We start from the raw sequence: 15,919 nt of genomic DNA, 5'->3' as shown, positions 1-15,919 counted from the left end.
TAAGAAAAGAGAGGGATGTCTAAAAATCGCACAGAGCGGATTGCAAAGTGTAAGTGCATAAAACAGTTGCTTAAAAATTAATTCAATATTACGGCTTCAAAGGGTACCGCTTTAAAGTATTCATAAGACTAAATTACAAAAAAAAAAGACAGATAAAAGGATTTTACATAGAACCTTTTATCGAACACAAGTTATAGAAAAAAAGTTTTCAAAAAAATTTCAGAGAAAGAAATTAAAATGAGTACCTCCCCTCTTTTAATGAGGACGCGTAAAAATCTTTCAAGAAAAGTATGAAATATGATTTCGGGAGGAGCAATTTAGACGATTATTTAAAAAAATCCTCTCAAATCTGACATTCTCGCTTGAAAAGAGGGCGAAATCTTTAGCCGGGTTTATCAAATTAAAACTGTAAACACTTAGTAACAAAATTGCAGATGACAAAATTTGAGATTCAGAGAAATCAGAAAACTGCAGTTATTACTCGAAGTAAGACTGACAGACTGTCTTTACAGCTGAACTAACCCTAACTCTAACCTTAACCTGTGTAGAAAACCTGAGTCAGCGTCCGAAAGATGATTAATTAAAAGCCGCGTAGCGGCTTTTTCAAAAACAAAGCCGCGAAGCGGCTTCGCGAAAATATCCGTCCAATACTTTTTCGACTCGGCTTTTCCTTAGAGATCTGTCAGACCCTGACTCAGGACTCAGGACTCTACACAGGTTGCCGAGCCAAGCTTTATAGTCATAATGTTTTTTTTTTTGCTTATTTTCTGCAATTTGGTTCTTTAGGAATTCTTTTCTACCGCATTTCGCGTTTTGCCAAAATTAGTAGAACAAGCTCAAGGTTCCCATAAAACCGCTAAAACCTTGCATCTGGCTACAGGTAGTGTCGCGCACCTGAGCATCCAAAACGGTGATAATTATCCGCTAATCGCGAAAATTACCATGAAATTACTTTTTCCTGCAGCCGATCGTTCGCGGATTTGAAAGTGATACAGTTTCATTTACAGTCATTTGAACGACGGAGCTAGTAGAGAATGAGGCTCACTTGCCGCGGGCAGAATGCTGCAGAGCACCTGAGGCAAAATAGAACTGACAATTAATGCGTTTATACCAAATTTATTATTTATTGCTCGAAACCATATTTACTTAGGAGTAGTGTGCGAGAACGTCAAACTTCGGCCATTTCATCCCTTTTCGCGACGCTAGCCAACGAGCAGCTTTTGCAGGAGAGTCTTTATGATAAAAATTTCCACTTAGAGAGAAAAGTGCAGTCTTTTTCTTGGAATATAATTTGACACATCAATCAGCAGCCATTTGATTAAATAATTTAGTCGAGAATCAAGGTGGAAGAGGCCATGCCGAGTCCCTCTGGGGACAAACCCTTTTTCTTAGCAAACAAGGCGTACAAGCAATTCACGGATTTTGAAAAAAGGGTCGAATAAGTTTCAAATTTTATTTTTCTTTTTATCGTTTTTGACCATGGATCAGCGGCGACAAGTAGGAAAAGTACAGCCTTGGATTTTCTTGATGAAAATTTTAACCATTTCTTTCAGATTTGCTCAACTCAACTTCCGACCACAAGCTCTTGGACGAAGATGATGCGGACAAGAAATCTGATGATTTTGCGCTTTCAGAGTAAGTTTTTTCGGGTTCGGAAAAAACAGACTTGTTGATGATTAGACCTTTCTATTCAATGATGCATTAATCAAGCGAAATGATAAATGTGATCCTTGCGGTCATGTGTCGATAAGTTTGCATATCCAGGGTTGATTAACGATGGAACATATCAAGTCGACCACCACTAGATCAAGCCTTCTTAGAGAATTAAATTAGAGAAAGAAGCAGGCTTCCAGCCGCGTCCAAATGGTTACAAATGTCGAAATTTAATTTGCATCGCTTTTTTTCGCAATTTGACCTCTTGACGAGGATATGATTTTTAAAAGATAGAGAAAACCGCAATTTGAAAGAAACTAAAAATGTCGGACAAGAAAAAGGTCTCCTTTCGGGAAGACGAGCTCGATGAAGCGGAAATTTACATTCACGAAAGCCTCAATCGACGAAATTCGGACAAATCTTGTGTCCTTAGAAATGGTCGAAAAACTACAGCAACGATGTAATTCGGACATAACTACGGTTCTTAGGGGCATTCGGATAATTCCTTGTTTTGTTTATTTGATAGGCAGAAAAGCACTTCCGGCGGTGCTGGTTATCATTAATCCGATGAACCAACAAATCTGTGGAATTTTTCTTTTAATTTGCACTAACTGTTACTAGGTCCTCGCTGGACTCCTTTCGCCCTGCCTCGATTCACGTGTTTGCTTCCAATGTTACTATGCACGGATTTTACCACATCTTCGGTAATAGAGCGAAATCGAGAAATTTGCCATCTTTTAATTATTTTATTTTAGCTCGACATCATTCATTAATCCGTCGTTTTGCTTGGAGTTTGGCATTTCTCGCCTCGCTGACCTTATTGATTTTACAGGTGAGTTGCTTCAAGACATAGTATGATCGAAACTAATGGACTTGGTAACGATTGTCTCTTTTTTCAGTCGTCTAATCGTGTAAATTACTACCTGGAGCGGCCTCACGTGACCAAGTTGGATGAGATTTCGGCCATCAACCTTCGCTTCCCTGTCGTCACCATTTGCAATTTGAATGAGTTTCGCTTCAGCCAAATAACAAGGTATACGCCCTTAAAATTAACAATCCAGTTTGCAGCAAAGAAAGCAATCCAACTTCGCTCTCTTCAGAAATGACATGTATCATGCCGGTGAATTTCTCGGCTTCCTGAACGAGCAACGTAAACTTCACCCCGCCGCCATTCCAAAAGAGGACATTGAGAACCCCGAGCAATACCAAGCTGTTTACGACCGACTCGCAGAACTTTCCGACTTTTCTGGCGCTTTTAAACCAACTGCTGATTTTAGCTTATTCGAGGTGAATCTTCCTTTTCTCATCGATTTTCATGAAGATTCTAGTTTTACAACCGAACGGGAATTCAACTAGAAGAGCTACTACTGGACTGCTTTTACCGAGGCGAAAAATGCGGCTTCAAAGATTTCAAGACGGTTTTTACCCGCTACGGGAAGTGCTATTCCTTCAACCACCCGGACAATGAAAGCGAAATAAGGAAGACGCTCAAGGTAACGAGCAAATACCGTAATAAAAGCGGAAATAAAGTGTTTTAGGGTGGCGTCGACAATGGCCTTGAACTCTTGCTCGATGTCCAGCAGGACGAATACATGCCGATGTGGAAGGAGTCAGGTTTGTCGAGCTTAAATCTCCGCTTAAAATCACAGCTCGATTAATCCACAAGCACAGAGCTGTTGATCTTTGAGCGTGAGAGCACCCGAGAATATCACATGGATTAAATGGAATTCACGTGATTATTTCAAATTTTGAGAATTTGAAAAAACACGCACCAATTTTCGCACAAAAACGGGCAGTCTAATATTAACTTGGATTTATACTGGACTTCCTGTATAAATTCAAAACAAGCACAGTTCAATAACTCTTTCAAATTTTCAAAATTTGAAAATCGGGTCGAATTTTCCATCGTTGAAAATTCTGACGGACTAATTTAGACGAGATCACTTACGAAGCGGGACTCAAAGTCCAGATCCACTCTCAGGATGAGCCGCCGTTCATCCATGAGCTTGGCTTTGGCATTAGTCCCGGGCGGCAGACTCTGGTATCGGTAAAGTGAGTATATCAGTTTTCCATGATCTCGTTTGTCTATTTAGACCAGGGAGCAGCGCGTGTACTTCTTGCCGCCGCCATGGGGTCTTTGCAACGACGGCTCGAATAAAACCCAGCATGCAAACTACGACAAGGTAGGGGGAAGCATGATAAGAAGGGTTATCAAATTATGGCTTATACTCCAGGTGATCTGAAAGATTCAAAGTTATTATCCATTTTCCGAAGAAGAGCCGAGTTATAGTAAGCGGCGCAGGTGGCCAAATTTGCGCCGATGCCACGGGCTGGACAGCACGGACATGTGAATTTTTCAGCTCTCCATGAGAATATTTTTCAAGTTGTATTTCTTTCTATATCGCGCAACTAAACAAACCCACACTTCAAAAATCCACGTCACTTGGATGTCAATCCTTCAGGGGTGAAATTTGTGTGTATAGCTGTCTTATTACTTAGGAAATGACTTTTAATGTGTGCTGATTGATCCAATGCCAAAAGAATTGTTTCAAAAAGTGCGAAAATTATTTTCATTACGGCTCACAAGGAGAACTATCGATCAAGAGCGCTTTCATCCCTCAAGCCGGAAGCGCGGGAAATCAGTCAATTCTCAAAGCCACTTCCGCCTGTCCCTAATTTCTTCAGAAAGTGACCTGATTTATAAATGAAAATCCCATAAAATCTTCCTTGGAAAAGGGCTCTTTTGGAGGCAGACACCTTGACATACTTGTACCGCGGAAATAGCTCTTTGATCGGGGAGAGCCGGTCGGTCTTGCAAGGGATGATTAGCGAGAGCGTGAAATCCTGAGCTCGATTAAAAAAAGTACTTGAAATTTTCCTCGTAATAGGGATCGAGGAGGGCTAATTTGTCTTATTTGATCACTGACCTGGGGAAAGCGCCGAGTATTTACCAGGATTTCATGCACCAAGTATGCTGCTGTATCTATGCTGAGATTTCTCAGCCTATACGCTGAAGTGCCCAATCTGTTGTATACAATTTTCGAAAATTCAATGGCCCATGCGAAATAGTTTACCCCAAAACGTCTCCATTTCCCAGGCGGATCAGGATCAGATCAGTTTGTCAGATCGAGGACGGAAGTGGCCAAGCGGGCGTGACCGGGTTAAAGTTTTTAATTGTGACGGGCGATTGCTGATCAAAAAGCTTAAAGGTGAAAGGAAAGGCACAATTTGTTGGAGGATGGATAATTAGCGCCCGGAAATGAGTTCAGTTTGATACTCAGCGTAATCTTATCATTTAAGTCATTTAAGTACTCGATATCTGCCTGTCGAATTACCTGCGAAACGAGAACGATTGTGAAGGAGTGCAAGTGTCGGATGATTCACATGCCCAACCTTGAAGAGGGAAAAGACATTCCATACTGCTTGCCAAAACAGTACCAATGCGCGGGAACGGGTTCATGAAATTTTGTTGAAATTGGATTATGACTCATAATTTATGAGGAGTGTTTTTGACCCGATGATAAGATAGCCAGCTCAATTTCTTGGTGGCAGAAGATAATGTTGCTTGTGTTTGTGACACTCCTTGTGATGTTGTCAGGTAAGCCCTAGTTTCAGATTAGATGTGAATATCTTTATAGATACTCGAAAGAGCAATCGTCACTTCTACTGCCATCGGAACAAGCGATTGACTACATGAGCTGGAAATACAACAAAACTCCTCCTTATGTTAAACGAAACTTTGCTAAGTTGAACGTCTACTTTGAAGCTCTCAACTACGAAACTGTAGAACAAAAGAAAGCTTACGAAGTTCCTGGCTTACTCGGTGATATCGGCGGTCAAATGGGCCTCTTCATTGGTGCGTCGATCTTGACCATTCTTGAGCTTTTCGATTACGTTTATGAAGTCATCAAGGTAACAGACTCGCCAAAATTAATTTTTAATTGGTCCAAGGAAAAATCTTGGGGAAAAACTCTGCGAAAGCGGAAGAAGGAAAAAGAGATTGCCACTGCTCGTGCGATCATAGAAGAGTACCGCCAAAAACACGGTTTGTTTCAACAAGTAGCATATTGCGCTAAAGAGATTCTAGCGCTGATGGGATCGAACGACGACGTCAGATCAGACACGGACGACTCCAAAACACCGCCCAAAACAAAGTGTATAATCACGCATATAAACTAACACTGCCTGTAAATTAATGCAACATCGACAAGCCTGCTTGTATATATCGATAATAAATTCTAAAAGACAAGTAAAAAAGAAAACATGTTGGCATTTCTTTTCGATTGTGAGGCTCTATTCGAAGACACTGTTTATTTACGAGTGAGATGTGTTACTGTGAGACGGCGGAATGTGAAAAGTGAGTGAGTGAGTACATGGCAGTTCGGAATTCTATCAAATTTGCGGCTTGAAGCAGATTGCTGCCTTCTTTGCTCGAGTCTTTCCGAAGATTTCTTCAAAGTGTTTGTAGTCTTTGATGGGTCGGCACTCGCGAATCTTCTGTGCTATCTTGGGCCCGACGCCTTCGAGGAGCACCAGGTTGTCGCCTGCGTTCAGATAGTCAATGAGTTCTTGGAACTTGGGAGTTTGCTTTACGACCTTAGGAGCAGGCTCAGCAGGCGATTGCTGAAGAAGTAAACAATTAAGAAGGCGGATTTTAAAATTTACCTCTTGAGCAGCTCGAGCCAGTTTGGCATCGTTCTCTTTCTCAGCAGCTTTCATCTCTTTTAGAAGATTTCGTTGCTCTGCAGCTTTTTGCCTGTTTTCCTCTTTCATGACCAGAACTTGTTTGCGGATACGCTCGATAGAGTCATTCATTTGTCGCGTTCGTCCGGCAAATGGCGATGTCGGCGTTTTGTTTTCTTCAAGCGGCATTCTAGAAGATTTCTTCGGCGTGACCATTGCTGAGAGTCCTTCGAAGGGCGTGCTGACGATCTGCTTCGCTACTGTTGAGAAATCAAGAGAAGCAGCAGAGTCTCGCAGGTTTTCCTCTTCCGGTCCGACATTAAGAATCAGCACGCTCTGAAAAGTCAAAGTTATGGAAGAGAGGACGGTAGGACTTACATGAGCGTTTCCTCCAAAGGCATCTTTGAGCAATCTCGTTAGTTTTGAATCTCTGATTGGAACGTTTTTACTCTTTGCGGCCACAGCTTTGATTACTCGCTTGAGAACAGTCAGTGACAAGTTGATCTTCGTAGATTCTTTGAACGCTACTGACGTATTCGTCGATTGAGTTCTTCTGTTGTCCTCTGAGCCGGCTAAATCGACAAAGTCGATCTTTGCTTCTCTATCGATCGCATCTGGGCCTGTTCCGATTTTTCGGTTGACTCGGAACCTCCAAACTGCATGCGAACGACTGGACTTCTCGTTCAATGCCGTCTATTTAGTAAATGAGCTCAATATTCAAAATAAACCTAAAACTTACCGCCCCGACGGTGCGTCTTTTCTTCGCAAGCGTGAAGACATCTTTAAAGTCCTGGAAACTTTTAAGTGGCAATTTGGTCAAGCCTTCGACTTCCATGAGCTTGTCAGGATCCTCGAAAAGTCTTAAATCAGGCTTCGCATCTTCATTTAACAAGTCGATGATCTTCTCATTGTACACTTCCATGCACGAAATGCTCAAGAGCTGCGTCTCATCACTCGCTCTTTGGCGGATTTTCTTGCAGAGCTCCAGCGCTGCTCTGAAAAAAAGGTAGAATAAGAAATAAAGAAAAGTATTTTTGTACCTTGGGATGATCCCAGCATTCCCGGTAGAATTCTCGCCCTCAATCGTGTACGTTTTCCCAGTTCCAGTCGGTCCGTAAGCGAGGACCGACACATTTACGCCGTCAAGCACCCTGTTAATCAAGTGAGCGACATTTTCGGCGTAGATGAGTTCCTAAGAAGGACAATCAATGTTTATTTAATTACGATTAGTTGAATATAAACCTGGTTATCGCAGCCGTCGTACACTCGCTCGAACTTGTACTCTTCCTGATTGCCGCTTTTATTTTTCAGTACCACAGTTCTCGAGTCTTTTTTATAAAGTCCCACAGCCTCACTCTTACTCGGTCTCAGTCGCAAAATTACCTCAAGGGCCGACATCAATCTCTGAATTTAAAAATTCGCGAATGAACGTAAACGATGATTTTTGCCGTCGTCGCATATTCAGATTGCATCTGCAAACGGGCAAGATGGCAGTAAAACGCAAATTTATCCGTTGATAAAAAATCGACACGCGCAAGATGATGTGAGATAAGTGGAACTTGGTTTATTTAAGAAGTATTAAGGAAATATGCTAGAGGCGGCGGTGGCACTGCTCACTCCAGCGTTGATGGCGCGCTCGTTCTCCTCGATTTTGGCGTGGCGGTCGGGCAAGATGACGAAGGCGGCTTTGTTGCGTTCTTTTGCGATGAACTCTCGAATCAAATTAGAGAAGTCGTACTCCATGATTTCGCAGCATTTAATCTACCGATACAGTTAATCATCCTTGAATAAAAAACGCTGGGTTTACCTCTTTCTTGTTGCTTGAATAAGTGGCCTCTGGATTACTATTTTCGGCATAGTACTCCCGGAAGACGTTTATCGTGAAATAAACGTCGTCCATGAATTGTTTAAATGTTTTGTACAGTTTTTGCTTCAGCTTGGACTCGATCGAACCCAAATCTAAGAATGGCGGTTGAGGAATAGAAAGATTGAGATCACTCACTATTTTCAGTTCGACCGACGAGATCTTTGCGTTTGAGAGGCCAGGAGTGACGAGAGTTTTTGAACTTGGAGTAAATCTGCTCGGTGAGTTGGAGCTTCGAAATCGTCATTTGGCCGTTGACAATTTCGAGATCCGCGTTGGAGCATTTCGAACACATGTAACTGATTTCGTTGTTCTGCATTCTCATGAAGGTATCCTGAAAATTCGTTAAAAACAATTTTTGAAGGAAAAAAGATACCTCTTTTGAAACGCAGTTTTCATGGAACCATGTTTGGCAGACATCACAAGAGCACCAGTTGAGCTCTCGAGGGCCACTGGTCGTGACGAGGCCGTTCTTTCCATCGTAGCTGTGGCAGATGCAAGTTGAGCGCGCGGAGTTGTGTTTCTGGTGGCAGGGACTACAGGTGAACAGTTCTGTAAGAACCGCGCCGACGCAGGTGGCATGGAATGGCTAGCGGAATGATTCGAGGAGGAAATGGAGAAGGAATGGCTACCTGTTGGCAGAGTTCGCACTGGATGTCGCCGTATTGCGTTTCTTGGTCGAAAGTGGCCTTGCAGACGCAGAACTTCTGACCGGTGAGGGACGGCGGCGGTGTGGGAGCAATTTTTCGCTGGAGAGTGGGCGGGCGAGTTTTTACTGGCTGATAGTTGGTATTCATTACCACCTTTTCACATGATATAAATTTATCTCTTTTTCAAAATAAACTATAATTTATAATATTTGTGCGTTTTAAAAGTCTTGTGGACATCATGTTCCTTCGAGGGTGATTTCGCTGAATTTTCAAAAAGGCACAAGTGGTTTTCTTCGAAGATGTTGATAGTTACAGTAATTGTAGGTTTTTTTTCTATTTGCGTAAATTGACGACGTAGTATTACATATATACACGATTTGTTTCTATTTACATAAATTTGCGGTATTTTTCGCCAATGGAGAAAATTTATATCATTCTGCCTGGACAGGTTGGGGCGAGTTAGCAGCGATGGGTTGTGACTGATAGGCGGGACGGGGCATGAAACTGAAATGCGAGTTTATTTCAGCAATTTTCTTTGGCGACGTGAGGCAGATTAGACAGTGGTGATTGACGAGGATTATTCAAGGGAAATTGAAGCTTTTTAATACAGATGAGCCACTTGTATATTATTCCAACGTCACAAATTAAACGGACGTACCTCTGAACCATCTGACGACGGGTCTGGTGTATTTGCGTTTTTATCACATTCTTTTGCATTTCAAGCGAGTTTCTAGCCTCGTTGCCCAGATTCACTTCGGAAGTAATGTAGGCGTTGTTCCCGTTGTCACTGCTACCCCCATTGCTGCTGCTAGTGTTGATCACCATCGTTGATCCCGCTTGCTGAGGTGGACCCTGTTGAAGTTGAACTTGTTGGTGCGGCTGTTGTATGTGAATCTGTTGTGCTTTAGCGAATTGCAAATTTAATTTATTGAAAAAGCGAGGGCTGCCGTCAATTTAGCAAAATTTGCAATCGACCTTGAGGCTGCTGAATCATAATTGGCTGTGACATTGGCGGGTTCATCGAGTTTTTTTGGAACTGTTGATTGTTGGAGTTCTGCTGCTGTGGTTGAAAGACTTGTTGGGGCTTTGGCTGGCCACCTTGCTGCTGCTGTTGTTGACCGGCGTTTCCGGCCATGATCGTGGATCCGGAAGATTGACCGTTGGCAACGTGGAAAATTTGTCCACTGCTCTGACCAATTGCTGTGAATGAACCATTTGCTCCTTTGATAGCTTGGATTGTTCGGCCGGTGTTCTTGTCGTACAGATGGAAGACTTGGTGCAATTGACCATTGATCTATTTTTTGTTAGGTTAAAGGAAATTTTTGAGAGACATGTACCTGAACATGGGGCTTAGGCTGCGGGGATGGCTGTGGCGGTCGAACCTGTTGAGGCGCTGGAACAGATTGATTCGGCGGTGGTGGCGGTGTTCTAGGCTTCGGCGAAGGCTGGTTGTTCTGTGGAGGTGGAGGTGCCATTTTCAACACTTTCTTCGCCTTGATCATGTCCTGGTATTTCTCATAAGAGCCAGGCGTGTAAGAGTAGATCTGCTTGAGCTCATTGCTAATCTTCGTCTGGTAGTTCTTTCCTCCGGGAAAGAGGGTCAGATCGGTCGGTTCGGAAATCTGGAGAGATTGAAATGATAAAATATGATAATTGGCGGTCGGCTTACTTTCAAGTACTGGCAGTGTTCTGGGGGCTTGTCGTAGTTAATTTGAGTGAAATAGGTTGGATTGTGGAGGATGCTCTCCAACACCTGCTTCGTTATTCGCACATTGGTGGCCGACGGTGACTATGTTTCGTTACGATTATATAACTAGCTTTGTGAATTACCTGTTGTGGCCTGGGCGGGCCTCTGTAGGGTGTGTATGTCTAGTTTAGTTGTCAATAAGTTATTCCAAGATATATTTAACATCAAGCATTTATGCAAAATAGTGTTCAATTATAAATATATAAGTAAAATCATATATGAATTTTTACAGATACATTTCTTTTTGGTACCCTTACGATTTTTGGATACCAGTGGTCCTCCATTTCAAAGAAATCTGACTCGAGCTGAAGAAAATCGCTTTAAAAAATCAATACAACGCACACATTAGTTCGTATTTTAAACATAAATATGATGCTCGGCCATTAAATGCGCATAAAGTATCCCTTGATGGCGCACAAGGGACGCAAATTTCACCTGAAAGAGCTCATCAAGAATATCCATCGTTGAAGCTCGACTGTCTCTATCAGGTTTGAAAAAGTTTAACTATCAAAGCTCTCAGTAGCTTTTGACGTTGAAAATAGCGTGGACAAGTCTCCTGATCTTCGAAAAGTTATTACGTAACAGGCAGTCAGAAATGTTCTTGTTTTGGGCGCGAATGAGTTTCAAATTTGAAATTATAGGCAACTGTCCTGTTTTGAGATTTGGTCTGGAGGGCGGATGATTCGGGCTGGGCGGGAAGGCAAGAATTTGTTTCGAGAGTCCAGGATGCTGTTCTACAATTATGCGAGTAATTTTTATTGTTTACGATGGGTCAGCATAAAAAATCTTTTGATAATACTCTGGTACTTACCGACATAGTTTGCTCTTTGTAAGAATTGTCAGAGTGAGGACGAGCTCGAGTCGGAATGTTCTTTTCTGGAGTGTAATCCGGTGAAGGATCGAGCACCTCACGCGGTCGAATGGAAGAACGATCGCGAAGAGATCCACCACGCTCATATGTGGCACTTCTCGATGCGTTTCCTCCGTTTTCTTCCGTGACTCGATGGTAGAGCTCGATTTGCCAAATTTTCATGCGTTCTTCGTTGATCCAAGCAACTGTCTCCGAGGGTTCGTTTCTGAACAAATACCGTCAAGCTTGAAAAGAATCAAACAATTATCGTGGATGAAGAGATCATGACGCGAAAAGAATTTTTTTCTTATAAATTTAATCGCTGAATTTATGTACCTTGAATAATCATCTGTATTTTTCAATTGCCTAAGACGTCGTCCAGATCTTGCCATTGCTTCCACGGCTCTTTGATCTCGGGTGGGAATGATTTCCTCGGAATCAGCGGGGAGGATAGTTTGCTTGACTTCGTACTCCATTCGGAGTCGAGCGGATCCAGCCAAGTAACGTTTGTTCTTTGATAGGAAATGTTAAAGGAGCAAGTTTGAGCGACTTTACCTTGATTTCGTAAGTGATATTTTCATCCTCCGAGGTATCCGTCCAAGTCAATTTATCGCCGTCAACAAAAGGCGGTCGTTCGACGACAAGGTCCCACTTTAGCATTCGAATAAATATAGATAACAGATGAGCTAAGGTGTAGATGTCGTCACACTCGGCAAGGCGGTACTTCCAAATGATATGATAAGCCGGCTTGGGAGCTGGATACGGCCACACTTCATTTGAACGGTGCGACTGAAGAAAAAGGATAATCCTTTATAAAAATTAATAAACTACCTTAGCGTTGTAGTTGAAGCCTTTTGCGCAGGGAACACAGCCACCAGTTCTCGCCATGTGTTTAACACCGTACGAGTATCGGAATAAACTGAAGACTCCGCGAGAGGTAAACTTTTTCACGCTGATTGAGGTCAGCTCGGGAATTTGAGTGATGACCCGCTTTTTCAGTTTCACTGGTTGAGCTGTTGCTTCCTCTGGCTCTGATGGTTTGATATCAGGTTTGTCTTCGGGCTCTTGTTTGATTTCTTCCCCGTTTTCAACCTTTCTTGGGGTCGCCTTTTCTGACAATTTTTCGCTTTCAGCTGCGGCAGTCTCGAGCACAGAACTCAGAATATCATCCATGTCTTTTTCCGTCTGTTTTTTCTCTTCTTCCTTGATGTCAGCTTCTTCTTTCGCTTTTTTCTCCGCTTCCTCTTTTGCCTTTTTCTCTGCCTCTGCAACCTCTTCCATATGCTCCCTCAGTTCCAAGAGCTTGTCGACTTTGAGGTCTTTCTTTTCTGATATTGAGTCTGAACTCACTGACTCGCTTTTGGGCTTTTTATGAGTCGAACGGTAAGTTTTCGATCTCCAGTACCATCCACAGAATCCTCTGTCATATCTGTACTCTTCACCTTTTACCATAGACAGCTTCGTCATCCGATTCGTCAAGATCGACTCTTTATTCCTGTTGTAGTGAACGTAGGGATTGTACAAAGTCTCACGGTATGCAGTTCGCTCTTCCTCTGCCTTGATTTCCTCGAGCTTTAACTTCTTGTCCCGTTGTTTTCTCGCTTCAGAGCCTTTTTGGTCTTCTTTAGTGGAGATTCGAGTAAGCGAAGTTTGTCCGACGCAGTCAAACCAGATTGTACGCTTCATACAAGGACGTAAATGTGCTTCAAACACCTCTAATAGTCTGGCGATCTCTTTTATGTCTCTACATTGGTTAAGTTTCTGTCTCCAGTCCATACGCTTTTGCATCCAGTCTGGATGAAAATACCACTTTGAGAATCCTTCCGAAAGCTTCCGCATCGTATCCACAATTTCTCTGATGAGTCTCTCCATTACACCGATACCAGCAACTTTGTTGCTGCTCCAAAGAATTCTGTTGATATTTTCAGGGCGCACGAATTTTTGCCGATCCCAATTGCCAGCATACTCCATCGCGTAGAGCTTCCCTTCGAAATCTTTGATCTCTTTGAGCTCCCGCTTGTTCATTGCTTGACGATTTTCGTAGTAAAAATTTTGGTACACCAGTCTTTCAAGACCGAGTCTGAAGGTCGTTTCGATCTTTGCATGTTCTGGGAACTCTTCGTTTGTTGGTGTTCCTGGAGCGAATTTGCAGGTTGGTTGGGCTAAAACTCCATCGGATGAAGGGCTGATGAAATCGAAGTAAGCTTGAGGTTTCACTTGACGAATGGCAGTCGTTAGACTCACATTTTTCGTAGCTGTGATAGTCTTCTCCATATTGCCCGTTATTTCTTGTTTCATCTCTTCCAGTTTCTTTACGAGCGACGATTCGTAATCAGCCGCGTCCAGCGCGTTGATCAATTCGTCAAATTGATGGGGTGTCGAATAATACCAGCACTTGTTCTCTTTTGAATCTTCCACCCACAGTCTTCTCACAAGATACCAGTACTTTCTCCCATGTCTGTCATAACCCAGGATCACGTGTCTCAAATACTTGGGGTCTTCTTCTTCTGCTTCAGGAATGCAGTCATGAACAAGATTGATTTTGTTTTGAAGGCAAACGGTGCATTCGAACGAAATCTGATCAATTTTATCAGTATCCTTTATATTTGCGCAGTGAGGGTGGTATCCCGCCGGGCACCTATCACAAAGAACGAGTTGTCCCTTAGTTTGACAGCTCCGACATGTCTCCTCTCCAGTATGATCAGTTCTGCCCTTTTCAATGAAGTTTCGAATGATATCACTGTCAAGAACTGCTGATAACAACGCTTTGAGCACTTGTACTTTGACAGCAGTCGATTCAAAAGGCAGATTATTGATCTTATCCAAGTCCAAGTCGCCAAAATGTACCGGATCAGATGCTGCGTAGACTTTGAGTGAATATGGCCACGTGAGGAGATCGGTAAATGCATACAGAGAATACGCCCCGTCACGTGAGTCAGCTGGACCATATGCGATTCCACTGCGATCATCCGATTTATACAGCGTTTTCAGAAGGGCAAGAAATGTGTGTGAAATCATTGCGTTATGTTCTTTATGCACGAGTGCCGTTAAGAAGCACTCAAATTTCGACACAGTGAGCTTCAGCGCCTGGCTAAAGTGCCGTAGTGTTTCGTAAGCCTCCAAAGCATCTAATAAGAGCTGACTCGGAGGGATAAGAAGATCAAGCGACGACTCGGGAAGCTCAAGCTCTGGAAAGTGACGAGAATTATCCCGCCAGATATCGAGAGGTTCCATTGACATTTCGTCGATTTCAGAGGGACATCTTGAGCTGTGCCCCGCTTCAGTCTCGGAATCTGAATCCGACGTTATATCGATATTTGTCTCTTCTTCTGGCGTCTCATCGTCCTCTTGATTCGTATCCATGTCCAGGACATCTTCCTCCTCGGCCTCTTGGATCTCTTCTTCGGGCGACTCGTAGTCAATATAATCTTTATCGTAGTCGTCTTCCAGCACCATCTGGAATCTGTCCGTACGTTTCTTCGCTGGTCCTCGCCCTTTTCTCCCTGATCCTCGTCCTTTTGTTGAAGTTGGAGTTGCAGGCGGCGTCTCTTTCTTTCCCCGAGATGGTCTTCCAGGCTTTCCTCTTCTCTCAGATGATGAATCTTTCTCCGATTTCTTTTTCTATGATAAAATTTTAGGCTTGTAATGGACCAGTTTTATTACCTTCTGCCTGGGCGTGCCGGCAGTTTCTGCTTCGGCATTTCTTCGTTTTTGAGCTGAGCGTCTATCAGAAGGCTCGTCCTGCGCGGGCTTACGCGCCCGCAAGGACCGTCTCGCCATTCTGAAAAGCCAACAGTTATGGGTACGCACGTCCAATATGTTATCAGTATTGCTTTGAAGTAAAGCAAGTAACTTTCAAATTGAATGTTTCAGTATTGAAATTAATGGAGGGTCCTATTTGTAGTTAGGAATTAGTTTCTATGCTATTCGTTTGAAGTCATCCCTCTACTTTGCTTCTTCATTGCCATCTTTTTTCGGTTGTGATTTCCGACACGCGCTGAGTTGAAAGTTCAAACAGCCTGTCGAAGCCAACTAAAGTTACCTTTGTTGACGTCCTTTTGCCGCTTCTGCAAATCAGTAGCATCCTCCGTTAGCTTTCCCTTTGGTGGGGGAGGGCCACCAGGCTCTTTCTCGTTCTTGTGCTTTTCTTGCCAAACTTGTTTGTAGTAAGCGCTTGCGCTGACAGGAGCTGAGACCCGATCCGATCTCGATTGTGGTCTAAACTTTTCATCTAGAATCGCAAACCGTGAAAACTCATACCGGGAGTCAGATGAGTTGCTTTCAGCCTCGTCTTGTACTCGCCCTTTCGCTTTTCGTTTGATGAGATTCTGGTGGTTGGAGTTCTTTTGAAGATCAGAGTCGATTGCGAGATCCGCCGGCTTGACGACGTCATACTCGACTTTCTCCCCAAGTTCAATCGCGTCATCGTATGTGTCGTCATACTCGTCGCCGTATTCCTCTTGAAAGAGAGT

At 43.1% G+C, this 15,919-nt stretch overlaps 4 protein-coding genes across 5 annotated transcripts in view; 1 reads left to right on the top strand and 3 right to left on the bottom strand.

The window, feature by feature from the left end:
- The first annotated feature begins 1,034 nt into the window (after positions 1-1,034).
- Positions 1,035-5,879, top strand: LOC145700798 (acid-sensing ion channel 1C-like). The gene is made up of 16 exons (XM_081778122.1): positions 1,035-1,078; positions 1,151-1,230; positions 1,554-1,635; positions 2,275-2,357; positions 2,409-2,485; positions 2,553-2,686; positions 2,754-2,940; positions 2,982-3,146; positions 3,192-3,267; positions 3,588-3,700; positions 3,747-3,836; positions 4,963-5,107; positions 5,179-5,251; positions 5,292-5,565; positions 5,605-5,698; positions 5,741-5,879. The coding sequence occupies exons 1-16, from the start codon at positions 1,035-1,037 to the stop codon at positions 5,830-5,832; spliced, it is 1,809 nt and encodes a 602-aa protein (XP_081634248.1). The 3' UTR covers positions 5,833-5,879.
- Positions 5,880-5,945: 66 nt separating this feature from the next.
- LOC145696525 (kinesin-like protein KIF22) lies at positions 5,946-7,761 on the bottom strand. Its single transcript, XM_081773574.1, has 6 exons — positions 7,579-7,761; positions 7,377-7,528; positions 7,076-7,331; positions 6,715-7,029; positions 6,319-6,672; positions 5,946-6,276 (listed from the first exon to the last, which is right to left on the bottom strand). The coding sequence occupies exons 1-6, from the start codon at positions 7,732-7,734 to the stop codon at positions 6,046-6,048; spliced, it is 1,464 nt and encodes a 487-aa protein (XP_081629700.1). The 5' UTR covers positions 7,735-7,761; the 3' UTR covers positions 5,946-6,045.
- A 119-nt stretch (positions 7,762-7,880) lies between these two features.
- LOC145700617 (uncharacterized) lies at positions 7,881-15,227 on the bottom strand. The gene is made up of 17 exons (XM_081777912.1): positions 15,111-15,227; positions 12,279-15,068; positions 12,003-12,236; positions 11,784-11,959; positions 11,409-11,673; positions 11,250-11,331; positions 10,681-10,721; positions 10,520-10,639; positions 10,188-10,472; positions 9,826-10,144; positions 9,509-9,752; positions 9,291-9,354; positions 8,833-9,003; positions 8,577-8,789; positions 8,339-8,534; positions 8,144-8,295; positions 7,881-8,097 (listed from the first exon to the last, which is right to left on the bottom strand). The coding sequence occupies exons 1-17, from the start codon at positions 15,225-15,227 to the stop codon at positions 7,915-7,917; spliced, it is 5,652 nt and encodes a 1,883-aa protein (XP_081634038.1). The 3' UTR covers positions 7,881-7,914.
- Positions 15,228-15,266: 39 nt separating this feature from the next.
- The window catches only part of LOC145700080 (uncharacterized), a 48,023-nt gene continuing 47,370 nt past the window's right edge, over positions 15,267-15,919 (bottom strand). For both annotated transcript variants that reach the window (XM_081777340.1, XM_081777341.1), the window contains exons 5-7: positions 15,708-15,906; positions 15,490-15,665; positions 15,267-15,444 (exon numbers count right to left, since the gene is read on the bottom strand). In XM_081777340.1, coding sequence (XP_081633466.1) covers positions 15,371-15,444; positions 15,490-15,665; positions 15,708-15,906 — 449 coding nt within the window. In that variant the 3' untranslated portion in view covers positions 15,267-15,370. The remainder of the gene's footprint in view (positions 15,445-15,489; positions 15,666-15,707; positions 15,907-15,919) is intronic.

The sequence above is a fragment of the Oikopleura dioica genome, chromosome 2 (assembly GCF_907165135.1).
Source record: "Oikopleura dioica chromosome 2, OKI2018_I68_1.0, whole genome shotgun sequence".
NCBI lineage: Eukaryota > Metazoa > Chordata > Appendicularia > Copelata > Oikopleuridae > Oikopleura > Oikopleura dioica.
This window is presented reverse-complemented; position numbering and strand designations above follow the sequence as displayed.

Coding starts and splice junctions, on each gene's coding strand:
- LOC145696525 (XM_081773574.1), bottom strand. CDS start 7,734: ATGTCGGCCCTTGAGGTAATTTTGCGACTGAGACCGAGTAAGAGTGAG. Junction 7,030..7,075: donor AAAGACGCACCGTCGGGGCG/GTAAGTTTTAGG, acceptor TTTACTAAATAG/ACGGCATTGAACGAGAAGTC. Junction 6,673..6,714: donor CCTTTGGAGGAAACGCTCAT/GTAAGTCCTACC, acceptor TTGACTTTTCAG/AGCGTGCTGATTCTTAATGT.
- LOC145700798 (XM_081778122.1), top strand. CDS start 1,035: ATGAGGCTCACTTGCCGCGGGCAGAATGCTGCAGAGCACCTGAG. Junction 2,687..2,753: donor CGCTTCAGCCAAATAACAAG/GTATACGCCCTT, acceptor CGCTCTCTTCAG/AAATGACATGTATCATGCCG. Junction 2,941..2,981: donor CTGATTTTAGCTTATTCGAG/GTGAATCTTCCT, acceptor TGAAGATTCTAG/TTTTACAACCGAACGGGAAT.
- LOC145700617 (XM_081777912.1), bottom strand. CDS start 15,227: ATGGCGAGACGGTCCTTGCGGGCGCGTAAGCCCGCGCAGGACGAGCCT. Junction 11,960..12,002: donor ATATCACTTACGAAATCAAG/GTAAAGTCGCTC, acceptor TTCCTATCAAAG/AACAAACGTTACTTGGCTGG. Junction 8,098..8,143: donor ATTCAAGCAACAAGAAAGAG/GTAAACCCAGCG, acceptor CTGTATCGGTAG/ATTAAATGCTGCGAAATCAT.